This window comes from Nannobrachium achirus (assembly GCF_963921795.1).
Source record: "Nannobrachium achirus genome assembly, chromosome: 2".
NCBI classification, from domain to species: Eukaryota; Metazoa; Chordata; class Actinopteri; order Myctophiformes; family Myctophidae; genus Nannobrachium; species Nannobrachium achirus.
In genome coordinates, this window is record NC_137811.1 from 36,107,709 (window position 1) to 36,125,636 (window position 17,928).

At 41.1% G+C, this 17,928-nt stretch overlaps 2 protein-coding genes across 2 annotated transcripts in view; one reads left to right on the top strand and one right to left on the bottom strand.

Annotated features, from left to right (window-relative positions):
• Window positions 1-2,639: 2,639 nt before the first annotated feature.
• gpatch4 (G patch domain containing 4) lies at window positions 2,640-7,419 on the bottom strand (the record flags this gene model as incomplete). Its single annotated transcript, XM_080741639.1, has 7 exons — window positions 2,640-3,762; window positions 4,008-4,058; window positions 5,497-5,609; window positions 6,660-6,773; window positions 6,877-6,969; window positions 7,188-7,261; window positions 7,341-7,419. 7 exons carry the CDS (start codon window positions 7,417-7,419, stop codon window positions 2,640-2,642), a joined length of 1,647 nt encoding a protein of 548 aa, XP_080597765.1.
• Window positions 7,420-11,683: 4,264 nt separating this feature from the next.
• pear1 (platelet endothelial aggregation receptor 1) overlaps window positions 11,684-17,928 on the top strand; it is a 58,606-nt gene continuing 52,361 nt past the window's right edge. Inside the window, exon 1 of the mRNA XM_080747407.1 lies at window positions 11,684-11,857. The gene's annotated coding sequence lies outside the window, so the exon portion shown is untranslated. The remainder of the gene's footprint in view (window positions 11,858-17,928) is intronic.

The following is a 17,928-nucleotide window of genomic DNA, read 5'->3' on the forward strand; positions in this document are numbered from 1 at the left end:
TTTTATTTTTTTGCCTATAATCACATGCCCAAAATAGGGACAGCAGGTTGACACCGGTGCGTCGGTGGCAGGCGCACCATTTTGGGAACAACTGTGTTATAATAACGATACACTTTTGCAGATGTTGTTTTATGTTCATTCATATTCTGTACTCTATGATAGAATAAACTCATGTACACTGTTTTCCTCATTTGTATAATACAAACTATGTATAAATAAGTTGCATTGTATTATATAATATCATGCAAATGTATGTATAAAATAATGTAAAGAATATATACTTTGTATAAATGCTGGATCTCTATGGTTAATAGGTCAAAATTGCTTAATTCAGCATTGTTAATTCACAACAGTCTGCACAAACCTGAAAACTTGTTTGTATACAGTTCACGGCATACCATCGATGGAGTTTGGCCTTTCAGACAGACGTTGCACAGAGACCATCACCTGGTGATGTTATCCTGTCGGAGAACAAATTAATGGTTGAATAAATGTATAATTCTAATTACACTTCTTGAATCGGTTTTTAAATCTAGTATAATCTAATATACTCTTTTTGGTTTTCTAAATGGATGTTGCTAACCAGACAGACACACACACACCAAATCCCCCAACTAATAACTAAGAATCCAATACATTGTAGCACAATATAGCACTTTTAACAAACTGTTAACAAAATAAAGATTAACACATCTAAAATAACTTGTTACTTACTCATTACCTATTTTACTACAGTGATTGTGCCTTGTTGTAAACATCACCAGAATGGAACTTGTTTAAATTAATTTAACCTTTCCTGGCTAGAAATTGGGGGCGTTTCCTCTTTTTAAAGTCTGTGCATGGCAAGGTGAATCATTAACTGAGATTTTTTTGGATTTTCTATCAATGCAACATGTTTACCACAGATAAGAAAGCACAAGGGTGCCTAGAATTAACACATATCACATATATTTTATTTCATACGCCTGTACAAAATTGTGCCCATTGATCAGTATTCTTACCTGTATTATGACTTCCCCCTTCTCTCATCTTCTACAACCTGGGAATGAACATAATCTGCCATCTCTATCTCATAACAATGAAGAGGATCCAAATGTTAAAAAGCACATTTGGTTCTCTTTTTGATACAGACACTGGTGGTCATTTCGTTGACGTGCATATTTATGTACAGTATAGCCTGACATCACAAAGGCCAACATTATCAATGCCTTTGGGTGCAATTGGACAGACCTAAAAACCAATGAAAGCAACACACTTTGGGATGTAAATGTAAACAATTACAACAAACCTTGCGCAGCTGTTCTGTTCTGGCTACACAATTCTCCCAGAACAGCTGCGCAAATGTCATCAATTATGGATCAGCGATGTGGGGAAAATTAAACACCACATATTGTTGACAAAACACCTCAATATTGATATACTGTATAGTGACGATATTATGGGGATGATGTCTCATAATAATTAATCACCAGTAATGCCTGTATAATGATTAGGTGGCAAAGGCAAATATAGGACAGACTGGTTAATTCAGAAAATTAAACCACTTGTTACTGTAATGCAGCCATTATCACAATATTATCTTATTTATATTGATATATTGACCTGCAGCCATAGTCCCACAAGGTTTGGGAAGGATTAATAGCACCAAAATACAGCTAAGAATAAGACATCTCATACAAAGTTCAAATTAAAGTAACAGTTCATTTAATATTTGTGTACATTTCATAATCTTGCAATCTTCTGTCAAGTTAGGATTTACTGTACAGTATGTCTGGCATTGTAATTAAACACTGGTACACTACAGTGGTCAATTAATAAACAGTTATCTCTATCCAATCACAACCACAGAAATATGCATAGACCCAAAATGTGGTCATCAATCTAGGGCAACACTATTGGCAGTTGAGGTTTCCTTTCCATTGTGAAATATGGCACTTTTCACCCTTGTTAGACATGCACTTGGTGAATGTAACATTTTCAGTTTGTTATTCTTGCACACGCTTCACTGCAAATCAATAAAGCTGGTGGTTGATTCTTCTAATGCTTAAGCAATTGTCCATATTTAAGAACTGAACCAAGAACAGAGTGGGGTCTCTGTGGATGATGCCGTTGTTGTGGAGGTATTTATTTGACCTCACCCTGTCAAATAACTCTCCACCCTCCATCAGTTGCAGTACAATGTAATAGGACTCCTCGGATTGATTAAAGTCCTCCGTTTTGATGAGACAAGGATGATCTATTTTTTGGAGAATGAGTATCTCTTTCTGCATTCATGTCTGAGGTAGGGCTGGGTAATAATCAAAAATTGTGAATGTTATGTTCAATTACTCCATCATGAAACATGCCAACTTTGGTCAGCTGCTGCTCTTGCCCTGGTCTCCCCAGGATACTACACAATGGTTAATAACCAAAACATTGTACAGCCCATCTACCCATCCATCAGGCTCACAGAGGCACAATAAATATGAGGCCATTAGAAAATCATTTGACAAAAGCTATGGTTCCAATGACGGCATTAAGAATAATGCAACCCTTCTCTGATGTGTGATACACGCTTTAAATTAAGCAATTAAGAAAATACAAAATAAAATCAGCCAACTGATCAGCCAAATGAAAACGTAATGTTTAATTTCTCATTTTTAATGATCTGAATCAGGCTTGATTCTCTCATCTTTGCACTTTTTCTTCTTCCTCTTCTTCTTTGGTGGCATAGACACCTCACTGACACTGTTTTCTAATGTCTGCTGATCCTCTTTACACTCACTCAACACTTCCTCCATATTTACAGCAACTCTTTTCTTTTTCAGAACAGGATGCTGGGCAATTTGTGCCCGGCTGGAATCAGTGTCCCTTATTGGTTGTTCTTCCTCAGGCACTACAGGCCTTTCACACCGTTTGGAGGACTTACTTTTCTTCCTCTTCGTTGTGTTGTTTGTGTGGCTCGTTTGCTCTGACAAAACCTCCTCTACTACGCTCTCCCCCTCAGCTGTAGGTATTGTGTTGTCATCGGTTTCTCCATTGTTGTTAATCGTTTTACTCTTTTTATGTTTCCTCTTTATTTTCTGTGGTTTGACTGCAGTTCCATTTTCTTCAAGGTTCAATTCTTCCTCTTCAGTGGGAATGATTGGTGTAATTTCCCCATTGCAATCATCTGAACAGTTTGTCTTCTTCTTTTTCTTCTTCTTTCTGGTTTTGTTTGAGTCCACTTCGTGGCTGTCAGTGACTGTGTCACCATTTACACACATTTCCTCTGAAGAGCTCTTCTTAGTCTCCTCTACTACGCTCTCATCCTCAACTGTAGGTATTGTGATGTCATCCATTTCTCCATTGTCGTTATTCTTTTTACTCTTTTTATGTTTCCTCTTCATTTTCTGTGGTTGGACTGCAGTCACGTTTTCTGCAAGCTTCAATTCTTCCTCTTCAGTGGGAATAACTAGCGTAATGTCCCCATTGCAATCATCTGAACAGTGCGTCTTCTTTTTCTTCTTCTTTCTGGATTTGTTTGAGTCCACTTCGTGACTGTCAGTGACTGTGTCACCATTTAAACACATTTCCTCTGAAGAGCTCTTCTTAGTCTCCGAATTCAAGATCTCCTTCTCCTGCCTCTCGGGGCTCTGAGCAGCAGATTGGGTGGTGGGTGTGGTACACTTGGGGGAGCAGCTTGCGGATTGGCTCTTCTTGCCATACTTAGCCATGAATTCTGCCTCCTGCTGCTCTAGTCTGGCTAACTTGGCGCTCATGGTCAAGCCGTGCCTGGCTCCTCTGTTGGAAAATAATTCAAATAAGTAAATTGGATGCACACATATAAAATGAAACGTACTATACAGCGGCTTTTAGGAGAGGGCAATTTATGTTTTAACAGCTATTTTGGTTGTAAGGTCAAATGCTTTCGGTAGCTCTATGGGTTTAACTTGCATAAAGAATATGTACATTCCTCTCCAAGAATTAGTTTAAATAATCAAAAAGCATAGATGCCCACTCATCAGTAAATAATACAAACTACTTACTTGTGAGCAGTGCGGCCTCCACAAACCTTCATTAGATCGGCATCAGAAAGTCTGTTAAATGATATAAAGAATTATATTATAAACAAAATAAAAATGTAATGCCCCCCATAAGCATCACAAAAGCCAGGTAAGGGAGTGTCTGGGTTGGCCAAGAGGTAAAGTTCCTTCCCACCAGTGTGGAGACTGTGGTTCTTCTACAGTGCATCCACCTTAGCTTACTTTTAGACCCATTTGATCCTGTGGGGAAAATTCAGTTGGGGGGGACAGTTAGGGGTAAGTGACTTGCTCAGGGACACCTCCACACATTGTCGAGCCAGGAATCGAACCTGGGACCTTCTCTACGCATTCAGCAATGGCCACTCACAATTCAGCTATGGCCTGTTGCTCCAGCGGCCGTGTTCGTGGGTAGGGAAAGGAATTATCTGTCGCTGCACTCACGACTCATACAGGTTGGTGCAAAACAGGAAGGGCTTACATGTTACACCTGCGTGGAGAAACACTTCACTGTCAGGTGAAAAGAAGTGTCTGGTGACTCAATGTGGAGAGATGTGATTGTCCCTCCCCAAAACCAAAGTAGGTTTGGCAATAACGACTACAGTATACACGCTATAAAAATAGCTTTATACATCATAAAGTTAATAAATCTATATCACTGGTTCTCAAAGTGAGAACCACTGAACCACTGAACTATATAAAAGCAACTGAGAAGCATTCAAATAGATAGGTATATCAAGAAATGAGCACAGTGAACATCTGTTCTACAATCACAGGGCTCTCCCTTCGCTCTCTGACCTCACTGCATGACTATCAAATGACTATCAAACTGTCCAGAAAGCACAGAAACTGTCCAGAAAGCACATGCTGCTCCCTCTGCTGGCAGTACCACACATCTCTTCCTCACACAAGCATGCACACAGCTAAAGGCTGTACCATCTCCATTACATCTTTGTCTGTACTAAGAAAAAAGAAAGTATTCTCAATATGGCAGCCTCAGGACTTAAATAAAGCGTGCTAATATAGTTTTTGTAATGTAATTATAAGAAAATGTAAATAAGAGGTCCAGAATGATGAACCCCCAAAAAGGTACTTTGTAGTTTGTAGCCTCATTATTACACTCCATCCAGCTTCAAAGTAAAGAAAAAACAAGAAATTAGAGGAAACTGATATATTAGTCAGGCCAAAACATTATTTTACTTTTTTGGCAACATTGGTATCAGATTTTCAACCTGGCATTGCTATTTTGCAATTATAGGAGGAGATTTTCAAATGTTTTAGCAGATCTACAAGTAGATCAGTTATCTTTGAATGTTCTGTTTTTTAAATATATTGATCATAAATAATCAATCAATGACATTTTTTCAAATTGATTAGAATTGATTTTGTACTTTTTGACAAAACATCTGGTTTGGCACCGACCCAGAAACATGTCTTCTAGATAAAGTCTTACTTGGTGGTACTGGAGAGGTCCAGTTTCTAGATAAAGTCTTACTTGGTGGTACTGGAGAGGTCCAGTTTCTGGTCCTCATCATCTGAGCTGCTGCTGTCGTCTGAATGAGAGGCTTTGGGCTCTGGCTGCTCCTGACCGGACAGCAGCGTGGCTGACTGAGAGAATACAAGTCCAAACCAATAACCATCACCATCACATCTAATGGAGTTGTCAAGAACCACTCTGAAAGGAGCTCTTATACTCTCAGTCTTAACCACATGAACTGTACAGTAGACACTTTGTTGAAAATAACGCCAGAGCTTGCAGAGATTTTGTATAGAGGGAAAATATTAGTGGACGAAGTATAGAGCCCTGTGGGACCCCTGTCAACTAAGTATATCATTACAGAGTCCTGACAGCCATCCATTACATGCTTATAATCTGCATGACATGATACGAGCACAGAGAACTAGATTATTTTTTTAATCAGTATCACAATGACATTAATCTAGACATGAATTAAGCAATAATACACAAGAGGTTGTGTATTCATGGTTAAACCTTAATGGGAAAACTATGGGTTAGTATTATTCAGTAGTGTTTCCTTAAAAGGTTTCCTGTTGTTTACCATTTTTACTTTTTATTTTTTTCCCTTTTTGTTAATTAAGGCAACTTTATGCCAGCTGGCATGTTCCACAAAGAGTGATACTTTTACAGGTGATTTCCCTCGTTAGTGTATTCTGGTTATTGGTCAATCACAATGGGCCCAATTCATCAATCTGGTCGTAAATATAGTGTAAATAAAGTGACTAAATCTGGCTTATATTTCTGTTTTACCTTCAAAATCCCAGACCCCAAAAAAAAAAACATTGCTGAATCTGACCCTAACTTGGGAATTGTCCTAAATGCCGTTAAGATCAAAATATGGGCATAATTTAGCCGTAAAGTGCTTGATGAATCGGCCCCAATGTGCGGTTGGAACTAATTGTTATATAAATTAAAGACGCACCAACTGTCTTGGTGACAGAGGCATGTTGACAACTGTGAGCCTAAATTGTTGTAAATATACTTCGGACAACATGATGCACGTCTCATGACAAAATCATGATCATAATCAAGTATAAATACAACTAGTTAATGAAACAACTAAATTAACACCAGGATTACATTCTTAGTTTAACTTTGAAAGCCAGCACAAAGGTTTCTTCCCAAAAAGGGCAGCATACCTTCACAAAGCATCCATACAGCTTGGCTTTAGCCAGCGAGGCTTTTCTTGGTTTCTTATTGGAGATCATCCCATCTTCCTCTTCCTCCACTATCTTCTTTACTGAAACACCATTCTGGAACACGTGGCATAAATCCCAGTATTAAAATTAAATAAAGTGTTCATCATATTGTGCCTATAATTATATGTAGGCCTACACATCATATGATGTGGTTTACCTGGTCAGATTCCACCTGTAGGCTGGCAGATGCCTTATTGAATACATGGTCCCACCAATGGAAGGTGAATTGTTCTCCTTCATTGTGTCCAACCTGTTTTAAGAAAATACACTTAATCGAACATTCACATTCAAAAATTAACACACTACTACTACTGTACATCATACAAGGAAGAGCATTGATGGCCATGGCTGAATATCAGTGGGGTGTGTGAGGGGCGATCTTATGTGGGCCTTCTTTGACAGGCATACCTTGTGAGATATAACAAATAAAACTCTTAATCTCTTGAATCTTGACTGTTTGATACTCACGCCTCCTTTACCACTTTTCACTTTGACTTTGATAGCTTCTGAGATCCCATCCTCTTGTCGTCCAAGTCCTTTACCTGGTAACAGATAGAATGGTTCAATTATAACCACATTTTAAACACACACAGGACGACGGGTATATGACACCGTATTTACCTTGTTCCCAACCATGACGCAGTAGCTGCTGCTCTGCAAAAGTCGATCCCCGACTTTTCTCCAGACCATTTTCTGCCATCTCTAAAATGAACAGGTACAAGTTGTTGAAGAGAACCTTTTAAATTGTCTTGACTTAAAATAAATGCAATAAACTTGCTATATTGTTTGGGTCAAGATCACGACATAGATCAGTGGTTTTCAACCAGTGGTCCCGGAAACCAATCCTTGGGGGGGTTCCAGGCATAGAGTATATGGTTCCAGGTGGTCCCAAGCTAAATGATGGAGAGTTGGTAACCATTACCAAATGAAACCCTTACGGGTCCATTTTACATGGTTTAACACCGTCATTACTTAATTTAAGAAGTCTACACAATTAGAAAATGTAGAAGAATTGTTATTTTGATTGACCTGTTATCTCTCCTATGTACCACAACAATACACTGCATGGCAGCAAAATCCTATCCAATGGCAATGATTGATTGATTGATTGAAGACTTTATTAGAAGTTTGCATAGGAAAAGGTACAGTTTCATGACGGTACAGTTCACTGGTACAAGGTCTACTAAAAGGAGATCCATGAAAAGACCAAGCTTATTTCCACTGGAAACCATTGAAGTATCTCATATAACATTGAATGACAGACAAATAGAACACAGTACTATGCAGTAGATATGTAAAGAAAAACAAAAAAGAAAACAGTAAGTCTAAACAAACAGTATATACAAAGAAGGGGCAGGGGAGGGTAGGGTTGGGCTAGGTTAGTTTTTTTTTTACCAGTTGTAGGCCCCTGCACGGGCCTAAAATGTGGGCCCGGGCCCGGCCCTGGCCCGTGGACTTCAGTCCAGGCCCGGCCCGTGGCCCGTTTGGTGCTGCTATTTAAAGCCCGAGCCCGGCCCGAAGCCCGTCACCTTATTATTAATTAATTATTTGTGTGCGCTGCGCGCTGCTGCAGCTACACTCTCAAGGGGAGTCCATACTGTCACAGACCACCGAAATTTGCGTCGGAAAGGTCCAGTTCAACTACAAAATGACATCTCTTGCAACTTCTGAAAAGGATTACTCCTAATTTGAGTTCGGAAAGCTGCACGCACGTCAGAAAGTCGAAACTTTCCGACGAAAACTATGGTCGGAGAGGACGGAGACTGAGAGATGTATGTACAGCCCTCTATAGCTGTGCTCGTCTTGCGCTCTGATTAAAAGAAAGAAGTCAACACAACACAACACAACAGCACAGCAAGTAATTACACACACATCACAACGCAAGAAATCTTCCTCCACCCACCGTTTGTTATGTTACTGTATATCTTCACAGCAATTAGATATTGATATTATTGTCGGCTTGCCGCCCGTGGCCATCTCGTAAAATACAGAGTATCGTCGCACGCATCCCGTAACTGATACGGGACTCGGGAGGTCGGGGAATCATTACAGGGCGATTTATTTGAGAAATGACGGTGAAATGGGTGAAACTGCAGTAGTGCTCCTAATGTTCTAGTCTCGCTGTGTTCGCAGAGTCGCAGAGTAGACTTGTGTGACTGTGAGAAGAAGAAAGAAAAGCCGTCAAGCCCTCGGCTCGTTGCGGCTCTCCATTGGCTAATGTACTCATGTCACGACCAATCAGAGCCGTGGTTGCTATAGATACGGATAGAACCCATAGCCTAGAAGGCTATTAGCCTAGAAGGCTATGGGAGGCAGCACTCACTCACACACCACACTCCATTCTAGCTAAGCGCACACACAGAGACGTCATGTGTGAAATTCACAGCGCGAAATGTTCCGAGCATGGTTCTAAGCCCGGGCCCGGCCCTAGGCCCGTTGGTGAGTTTCGAAACGAGCCCAAGCCCGGCCCGTTTTGGCGGGCCGGGCCGGGCCCTGGTCGGGTCCCGTCGGGCTTGCAGGGGCCTAACCAGTTGCGAACGGCTGCTGCCTGTAAGTGGTTTTTCAGGGCAATTTTAAAGGATGCTAGTGATCCACACTCCTTTATGACCTTCGGTAAGGCTTTCCACATTTTGGTGGTATAGCAGAAAAAAAGAGTTTGACCCTTTGTTGGTTTTGACTCTGGGTTGAAAGTGATCTGTGGCGCTGCCTCTGGTGTTGTAATTATGGACATCCTTAATGTTTATAAAGTATTTTGACAGGTACTTGGGTATCATAGTGGTGTAATGTATCTTGTACACCAGGCCCATTGCAAGTTGCTGATCACAAAATATTCCACATTTTGGGTCTGAGAGTGGTCATCAAATGTAATGGTGGTCCGTGGCTCAAATGCTGACTAAATAATGGACCACCTTGGTATGAAAAAAGGTCGAAAACCACTGACATATTACAGAGGATCACAACGTACACACAGGATCACAGCCTGGGACATGTGATTTTACGCGCTAATACAATGATAATAACTACAGCAAATAGCATTAGCAACCGTCACCGAAAAATAAATCAACTGTTTTACCTCGAGACTTGGGAATTCAGCAAACTGACATCTGTACAACCTCTGGAAGGGATAATAGAAGTTTAATAACAACAGACTTCTGTCCTAACTGTGAACATGCGGCACCTGCTGGCGGCTGACATGACACCGGATCTACGTCACAGGCTCATTCTTCTTCGGTTCCTTCATTGTGAAAACCAGCGACAACCTCGTATGTCCAAAGGGTCCAAACTTTAAGCATACTCTATGGTCCAAAGGCCCCCCCCCCCCCCCCCCCCCAAAAAAAAAAACAGTTAATACTTTTCAAGGAAATGTGTGTCCTGTATTCCAATGGAGCCACTCGTTGTAGGTAAGGTATATATTCACAAAAAAGTTCGTGTTAGGCCCGGGCGTGTTAGGTGGTCCGTGTACTTTTTGATAGTTTGATTTTGGCGGACCTGTCCTAGTAGGGTACTTTTCAAAATGTATAAAATGTAGTTGTCATCACATCATACACAAAACAAACTAAAATAGCAGAAAAAGAAATAGCTGAGAGAGAGAAGGCTTCAGTGCGTGTCTCTTGGAAAACACTAGATGGCAATATTGTGCTACACAATAAAATAAAGCGTACTGGCTGATTGTGATAAAACTGACAAAAGCTGTTGTATAATGCGCGACTGTCGTCTACAGTTTGGTCTGTATACAGTACTGCATAGCCAAACTATGAGCTCACTCTACGAGGACAATCTTAACCTCGTGTGTGATACACAGTGATGTCATGCAAGTTGATGCAACAGTGCAAGAGTCAACACTATTATTAAAGAGTGTCGTTAAAGTAGCGCATCTATATAGACCTACTTCATTTATATGAACTGAGTAGGCCTACAAGGCCTCCATTTTAAACAAGCCATTGAGCTTTAAGGGTTTACTTTAAATTATTGTGGTTTAGTACTGTCCTGTACCTTTTCCAATGCAAACTTCTAATTGCCTATTCAATCAATCAATCAAGCCTATTCAAGCACAGCTACACTTTGAGATGTGAGCTGTTAGTTTAGGCCTAATGCATTTTCAAGTGCATGAGGAAACTATACTATTTTCCCTCATTTTTGTTTCCCTGTGACAAGGATGTGTGCCGGCCATCTATGACCAGTTTATCTCTGTCGCCACTCACTCAGCCACAGGAAAAACACCCGTCGGTGGAAAGCTATTGTGTTTGGCTGAGGAAGAACCCATGCAGCTGACTGTAGAATGGACCATTTAAGCTCTGAAAGCAAGAATCAACTTTTGAAGACATTTTGACTTGAGTCAACAACACCGTTTATGGTCAACGCGACACTCAAGCACGCAAATACACACGCGTGCGCGCAGCCTATAATCCTATATAGTAGCCTACACCTTATTCTGAACTGCAGGCCTACTGTCTTGTGCTTTTTCTATGCGAACCGCTAATAAAGTATTCAATCAATCAATCAATATATATCTCTCTCACGCGCACGCGCGCACACACACGCGCGCGCGCGCACACACACACACACACACACACACACACACACACACACACACACACACACACACTCACACACACACACACACACACAAATAAACGAATAACTGAATGAAGTCAATTGGACACTTGTGCACCTGTGGACTCCAATAAGTCAGGCCTATCATCAATTCATCATTCACGCATGCCTTTGCCTGCATCTACACAGCTCCTGCATCTTTCCCTACTTTTCTGACGTAGCCTATAGTCTATGGCTACAACAATGCATTGACACGCTCTCTCACTCTCCTCTCCTCTCGTCTCTCTGTAGTGTGTAGCCCACCCCCTCTCTCTCTCTCTCTCCACTCCTCTTCCCCTCAACGAGTCCCCTGTCACAATTTTCCACTGTTTCTGGAGCTAACTCTTCACTCCGGGACCAGGACAGGATCCTCCCCCGTTGGTTGGATGCGACACAAAGTTGGATGCGCTGCTTTGAAAGTGTAGGAGGCTACAAGCGACTTTAATCTTTGAAGTCCCCGCGGTGACTGTCCGAGGTGTGAAAGCTCTGGTCTTTTGCAGACAATTAAAACTGTTAAAACTGAAACGAACCACGGGACCGGCAAGGTGAGTACAACTTTATATTGGCCTATGTCAGTTGTTGTCACTTAGTTGTTGCTTGCTTTATTTTTGGATAATTTGTTCTGCTGTAGATTAGGATATATTGCAGTTCCGTAGCCTACCTACACTTTAAAGTTCCAAACATTTGTTTTTTATGTAGCAAATTGTTTCGAACAATCAAGAATAGGCGAATAGCACTCAAACGCAGAAAATAAGCTATGCAGCTTAGTGATGTCATTGTTTTTATTTGTTGTAGCTTGCGATGCAGATGACTGGCTGTCTAGTGACATTAATTGCTGTGCTGTGTAGTGAAATCACTATTTTGATGATATGAAAGTGAATTTTCAATTCTCATTAATTCGTCCAAGTCGTCCAGAAATATTGTTGTTAAGCCCTCCTAGGCTATTTCTTCTTCTTTGTGTATCCTTTCATCAGTTATGCACCAACACGCACACGCACACGCACACACACACACACACACACACACACACACACACACACACACACACACACACACACACACACACACACTGCACATTTAACTTAGTGGTCAATATCCAAAGAGAACACCATCCATTTGGTCCTAATTATTAGCATCATCTGTACCAGGTTATGCAGTTGCTGTAAGCCATAATTTTCCTGAAGATGTTTTATTTATTTGATTTTGTATCTCCTTGGCTCTCTTCATGTAAACTAATTAAGGCGCTATATCTCCCATGAGTTTGATTCATAAAAGCTGTGATTCGCTGTTAGGGCTGATTGAAGAGGAAGTCAATTCTGTTATTTCCTTGAGTGGCCTCCTCCTCCTTCGTGTCTCTTGGCTTTGTATTTCATTAAGCATTTAGTGCAGTGGTTCTCAACCAGTGGTCCGGGGACCACCAGTGGTACCCACTACTAGCTATGATGGAGAGTTGGTAACCAAATAGACCCATATAGATCTTTAACTCTTGAGGGTGGGTGTACAATGAAACCAAATGGACCCGTTTCATTTTACACCCTCAAGAGTTGAATTATTGTTAAACATCTGCATGACTTACTTTATAATAAGTCTACACAATTAAAATGTCCTGTTATCTCTCCTATGGTACCAACATCACTCTTCTTATCCAATGACAACACAATATTCCAAGTTTTGGGTCTGAGAGGCTAAATCTCATCAAATGGTGGCCCGTGGCTCAAATGCTGAATAAATAATGGGCCGTGATAATTGATATGAAAAAGGTTGAACACCATTACTCCAAGACATCGATCTCTCCTTTTACTGTGTGTCATGATGGCTGCAGAGGATGCATCTGATGCATGCCACTGATGTGTTAACAGGTTGGTTGGCAATAACTATATGAAGGTCACCTTTACACCTTAGTGTCACGTTGTGTGATGGCCCTGTAAAGTCCTAAAACCATGTGTTAATTTACAAATTGAACCAAATGGACCGTAACACTGAAGATTTTGTGTGAGTGCACATCCAGTTGCAGGGTACGAAGCTTATCAAGCAAGACAGTGGGAGTTGCCCATTGCTGCTTCATGCATGGAAAGCAATGTGTTGGATGTGGTTTTGTGCATTGACAGCAGAGGATGTATTATTTCTTTGTGCATTGACAGCAAGGGGTTGGTCCATTGTTTTGTTGCGCCTGGACAGCAATGGATGGATGGATGTGGGATTGTTTATGCTCACCCCATGTGTATGTGTATTGCAGAGAAACAAATCGACACTGTCGGGCAGAAACCTCGTATCTCCAAGTTTCAAGTTTGTATGTTTTTTCACCAAGTAAAGCCCTGCTTCGTCATACAAGGCTGTCGCACAAAAGTAGTGAAAACACACGCCACACAACGCCTCGCAATTCGAGGCGTTGTGTGCTTGTAGATCTGCTATTTTCACTAGTTTGTTCATTTTTAAAACGATAAATACAAAACGAAAGGTCTTGGACATACAAGGTTTCCACCCGACAACGACAAAATTATAGTCTTAGCGGAGGGAGGGAAAGGTTGTTGAGAACATTCATTACCATCATGGACCCTTTAATCAAATCATGAGGAATTGACCCTGGTGTTTGTGCTAGCCTTTCTCTCTTTACCCTGATTATCTGAGATTACATTATTATGGGCTCCGTACATTATACATTTTAGATGAGTGTATTTATGCAGTTTGTATTTGCAAAGCTAAGTTTAGACCTTGAGAAATAGAAGACTTTCAGGTAAAAAACTGTCGACTTCCACTGAAATAAACAGCAACAAACATGACAAAAGTTACAAAGGATATAGGCTAGTCCTTTTATAGACTGCAATTTAATTGATAATATGCATTGTGTTGAGAAGTGCTGCCCATCCTGCAAAATAGAGTATTAGTAGACTATTTTTCAACCTATTCTTCCTGAGAACCGGGTTAGTGACCAATAGCATATCCCACTTGAAAATCGGTACGTATCCAGACTTTTTCAGGTATAGCAATAATGTATTTTTAGTCTGTTCCGAATGCAAATGCTTAGACAGCTGGAGAATCGTGCATTGCACATTTCTGTCTGTCTGACTCGCCATCTGTTTGTCCAGGAGATAATTTTCAGGGTCCACTATGTGAGCCACTGGATATGTTTTGGTTGGAGATGATATTGGCCAGAAGCAGGGGCTGGGGTAGAAATAGAATGAGTAGAACTGAGGTAAGCATAGTAGAGAGAGTTGCTTTGCTAATTTGATCTGCCAAAGTGAAAACGTCATCTCACTTGTGTGTAATGCCGTACAGAGGAAGCATCTGCAGGTTCTCTTTTGAAAGACACACATTTTTATGACAGGCTTATACACCCCACAGCGACACGCCACGTTTGGGTTATTGATGTGAGACAATGCCTTTACACAGCAAAAGTTCCTCAGTTAATTTAACTCTGTCTGAGAGTGTGAAAATGGGACCAAATGGACCTTTAAGATGTTTGTAAATGTTTTTAAAGAACTCTCAGGGTTAAATTAACATTATAGGTCCGTTAGGTTACCCGTATAGAATCTCCCAATTAAGGTGCTTTAGTGAGTCTTCTACAGAATATACAAGGGTACACAGTAAAATCCTCAGTGTTAACTTAACTTTGGGAGTGTACAAATGAAACCAAATGGACTCGTTAATGTGTAAAGCAAATCAGATTAGTGTGATGAGGTATTTCTCTATAATGAAAGCCAATTACATAAAACAAAAACAATGACCCATGTCCATCCATGTGTCCAGATTTGTATTCTTTTGATGCTAGAACTGAGCTGATGAAAAACACAGGGTACTCAAGAGAAGGTGACATGGATTGAATGTTCCTACCACAGGCTTATATAAGCCTTCCATGTGCTCTGCAGCCGCACAAATAATTTGGAGCAGATTTGAGCAGCCCTGCAAGTTGCAACTGCATGGTTTTCAGGGACGTGCAGAGAATGTTAGAGAGGCAAGGTCTGAAATTTCTAAAAGGGCCTTTTGGTGGAAATATTGACGCATTGTGAGCTTGGAGGTCGGCTATTTTCGGTGCGTGATGCCACACTGAACATAAACTGAGCATAATCAAGCCAACGCTGGAGATGTGGTGTAAGATATGGATTTCTACACTAGATTCTGCATTCAAGTTCAGGAGAGTTTGGACAAGGCAATTCTTTTGAATGCTGCCTTCGGGTATGGCATATGGAAAGAGGGGATTTGCATTTCTTTCACCCTAGCAAAAACTGCATTCATGGTCTGGAGAGGGCACTTTTTACAGGCGATTAAAAGGGCAGGGGCTCAAGCCCCCTTTGATGTCTATGTGTGTGCATGTGCCTGATGGTTTGGGTTGGTTCATGTGCTCGCCGTGGGACACGTACAGTAACTTGGGGCTCTGGGCCTGGCTCAAATAACCAATTATATACAGTATTATATAAAAGAAAAAGAAACAGAGGTCAGAGAGTTGGGATTGGAAGGAGGAGCCACGAGGAGTGGGTTTGGTTGTGACCACAGGGTACTTGTGCTGTGGTGAGGGTCTTTCCTGGAGTTGCTTAAATGTCGTTGGACGGTGGGTGGTGTTTTCATGTTGGAGGGGTGGGTGGAGCGGTGATGGAGACATTCTTCATTAAGATTTCAGGAGCCTGGTCTGCTGTCTTTGGTTCACTCTGGTGTCTACGCAGGACGACTGGAACCGAGTGAAACCCGAGATATAGAATTAGAGGAGCTGTAGCCCCAAATGCACAGCCAAGGGATCCTTGTTTTTCTTTAAATGGAATATGCCGTTTTCTTTTGTTTTGTTCAGTTTTTTGTTTGCTTTACTCATCGCTGTAAGAAGTGCGATTCATTGTGCAGACCGAATTGGAGACAAAATGTCATGAATTACTACTTCATGTGAATTCTGCATGTGAAAAACAAATGGCCTTTATTACTTGGCACCTCTCAGACAAGAACTGCTAGACCCCATTTTGATGTTTTTCTTGAGCTCAAGCTCAGATCCATTCCACCAGCTGTGTTAAGCTTTGACTGTTCAGGCCCTGTCCATCGTGCATTTTATGAGAGTCCTTCCCGTTTCTTCAAAAAACAATTCCATCTTCCAGAAAGATCACAATAGAAAAAGAGAATTATAGGCAGTAAGCACGAGGAAACACAGAATGACAGATTATCACTTGTCAGCACGATCATTACTCCAAATAACACAGGTGTGCCTGGAAAGGCGCCCTCACTAAAATTAACACGGACGGCGATTCCGGTGGGTTTTGCTTTATGGGAAAAGTGGACAACATAGCAGTGCCAGCGCAGGTTTGATGGCGTCAGTAAAGGACTTTTACTCACACATGTGCATGTGTGTATGTATACCAGTAGTTCCCAAACTCTTCAGGCCGAGAACCAAAAAAGACATTAAACGTTTGCCTGGGACTCAAACTACCGTAGTTAAAATAGCAGAACACGTCGCCTCGCGCTGCAAGCTTGTAGATCAGCTATTTTCACTACTTCTTAATTATTATATTTTTTTATTTCCGGAATTTCTTGTATAACATTTACTTTTAATTATTACAAAATAATCTTTTGAAATATATATACATATATTTAAATGTAGGAAAAGAAAAGGGGATTTTCATTCGAGTCGTGAGTGACCCACAAAATGGTCCCGACCCACTGTTTGGGAAACAGTGGCGTATACGCATCTCTTATGTGTTTACATGTCAGAGGAAGAGAAGGTGGGGAGGCAGACCTGGTTTACATGCAAGATGTTTCCTATCAACTTCCCAGTTCTCATCCTCATGGGGTGCACTACGTATGTACGGCGATGACCGAGACAGGAGGACAGGGGAATGTAGACCTGACAGACTGACTGTAGGGAGTTTGGAGATTAGGTTGTTTTTTCGACCTGTGGAAAGCTCAATGTTTTTTTTTGCTTGCACCGTGGCAGAGAAGATTCATAGAGTGAGCAAAGCTGTCTGGGTCAGGAAACTCAGCTTGAGTCTGGGTTTTATTAGATGCAAGTTTATGAGCTAGAGGCGGAGAAGACAGTGAGTCAAGACTCATTCTGCAAGTCAATATAAATAAGTTTGTAGATTAAAAAATAAAACTTGAAAAAGTGCTCCCCGGAGCACAGGTCTCCGCCAGGTCAGGTAGGTTATTGTGGGCCAGCAATGTTCGAAATCGAAATGCAACAATCAGGAGGGAATATGAAAAATTGGACAGATCTGTCTTGGATCACTAGACTAGATAGATAATGTGTACCGATTTGTGTGATGTTTGGACAAAATCTGTAGGAGTAATACCAGATTTAGAAGGAAAAAAATCGAACCTCTGTTCGAAGTGGAGCTGTGTGTGTGTGTGTGTGTGTGTGTGTGTGTGTGTGTGTGTATTGCAGTTGATGCTCAGGGCAGGCTAGACTCAACAGCACCTCTCTGGTCACCCAGGATCATGTGTACCGATTTTTGTGACATTTGAAGAAAATATGTAGGAAAAGGAGCAAAAAGTGTGTTTTGGAGAAAATTCAAGATGGCGGAAAATCTATCCTGGCGCAAATGGGCATGGCCTATATGGGGAGATGCGTCTTGACCCAAGGAATCCAGGGGAAAATAATTTTAATTTTCCGATCTACGGTTCAAGAGTTACGGGGCAAAACGTA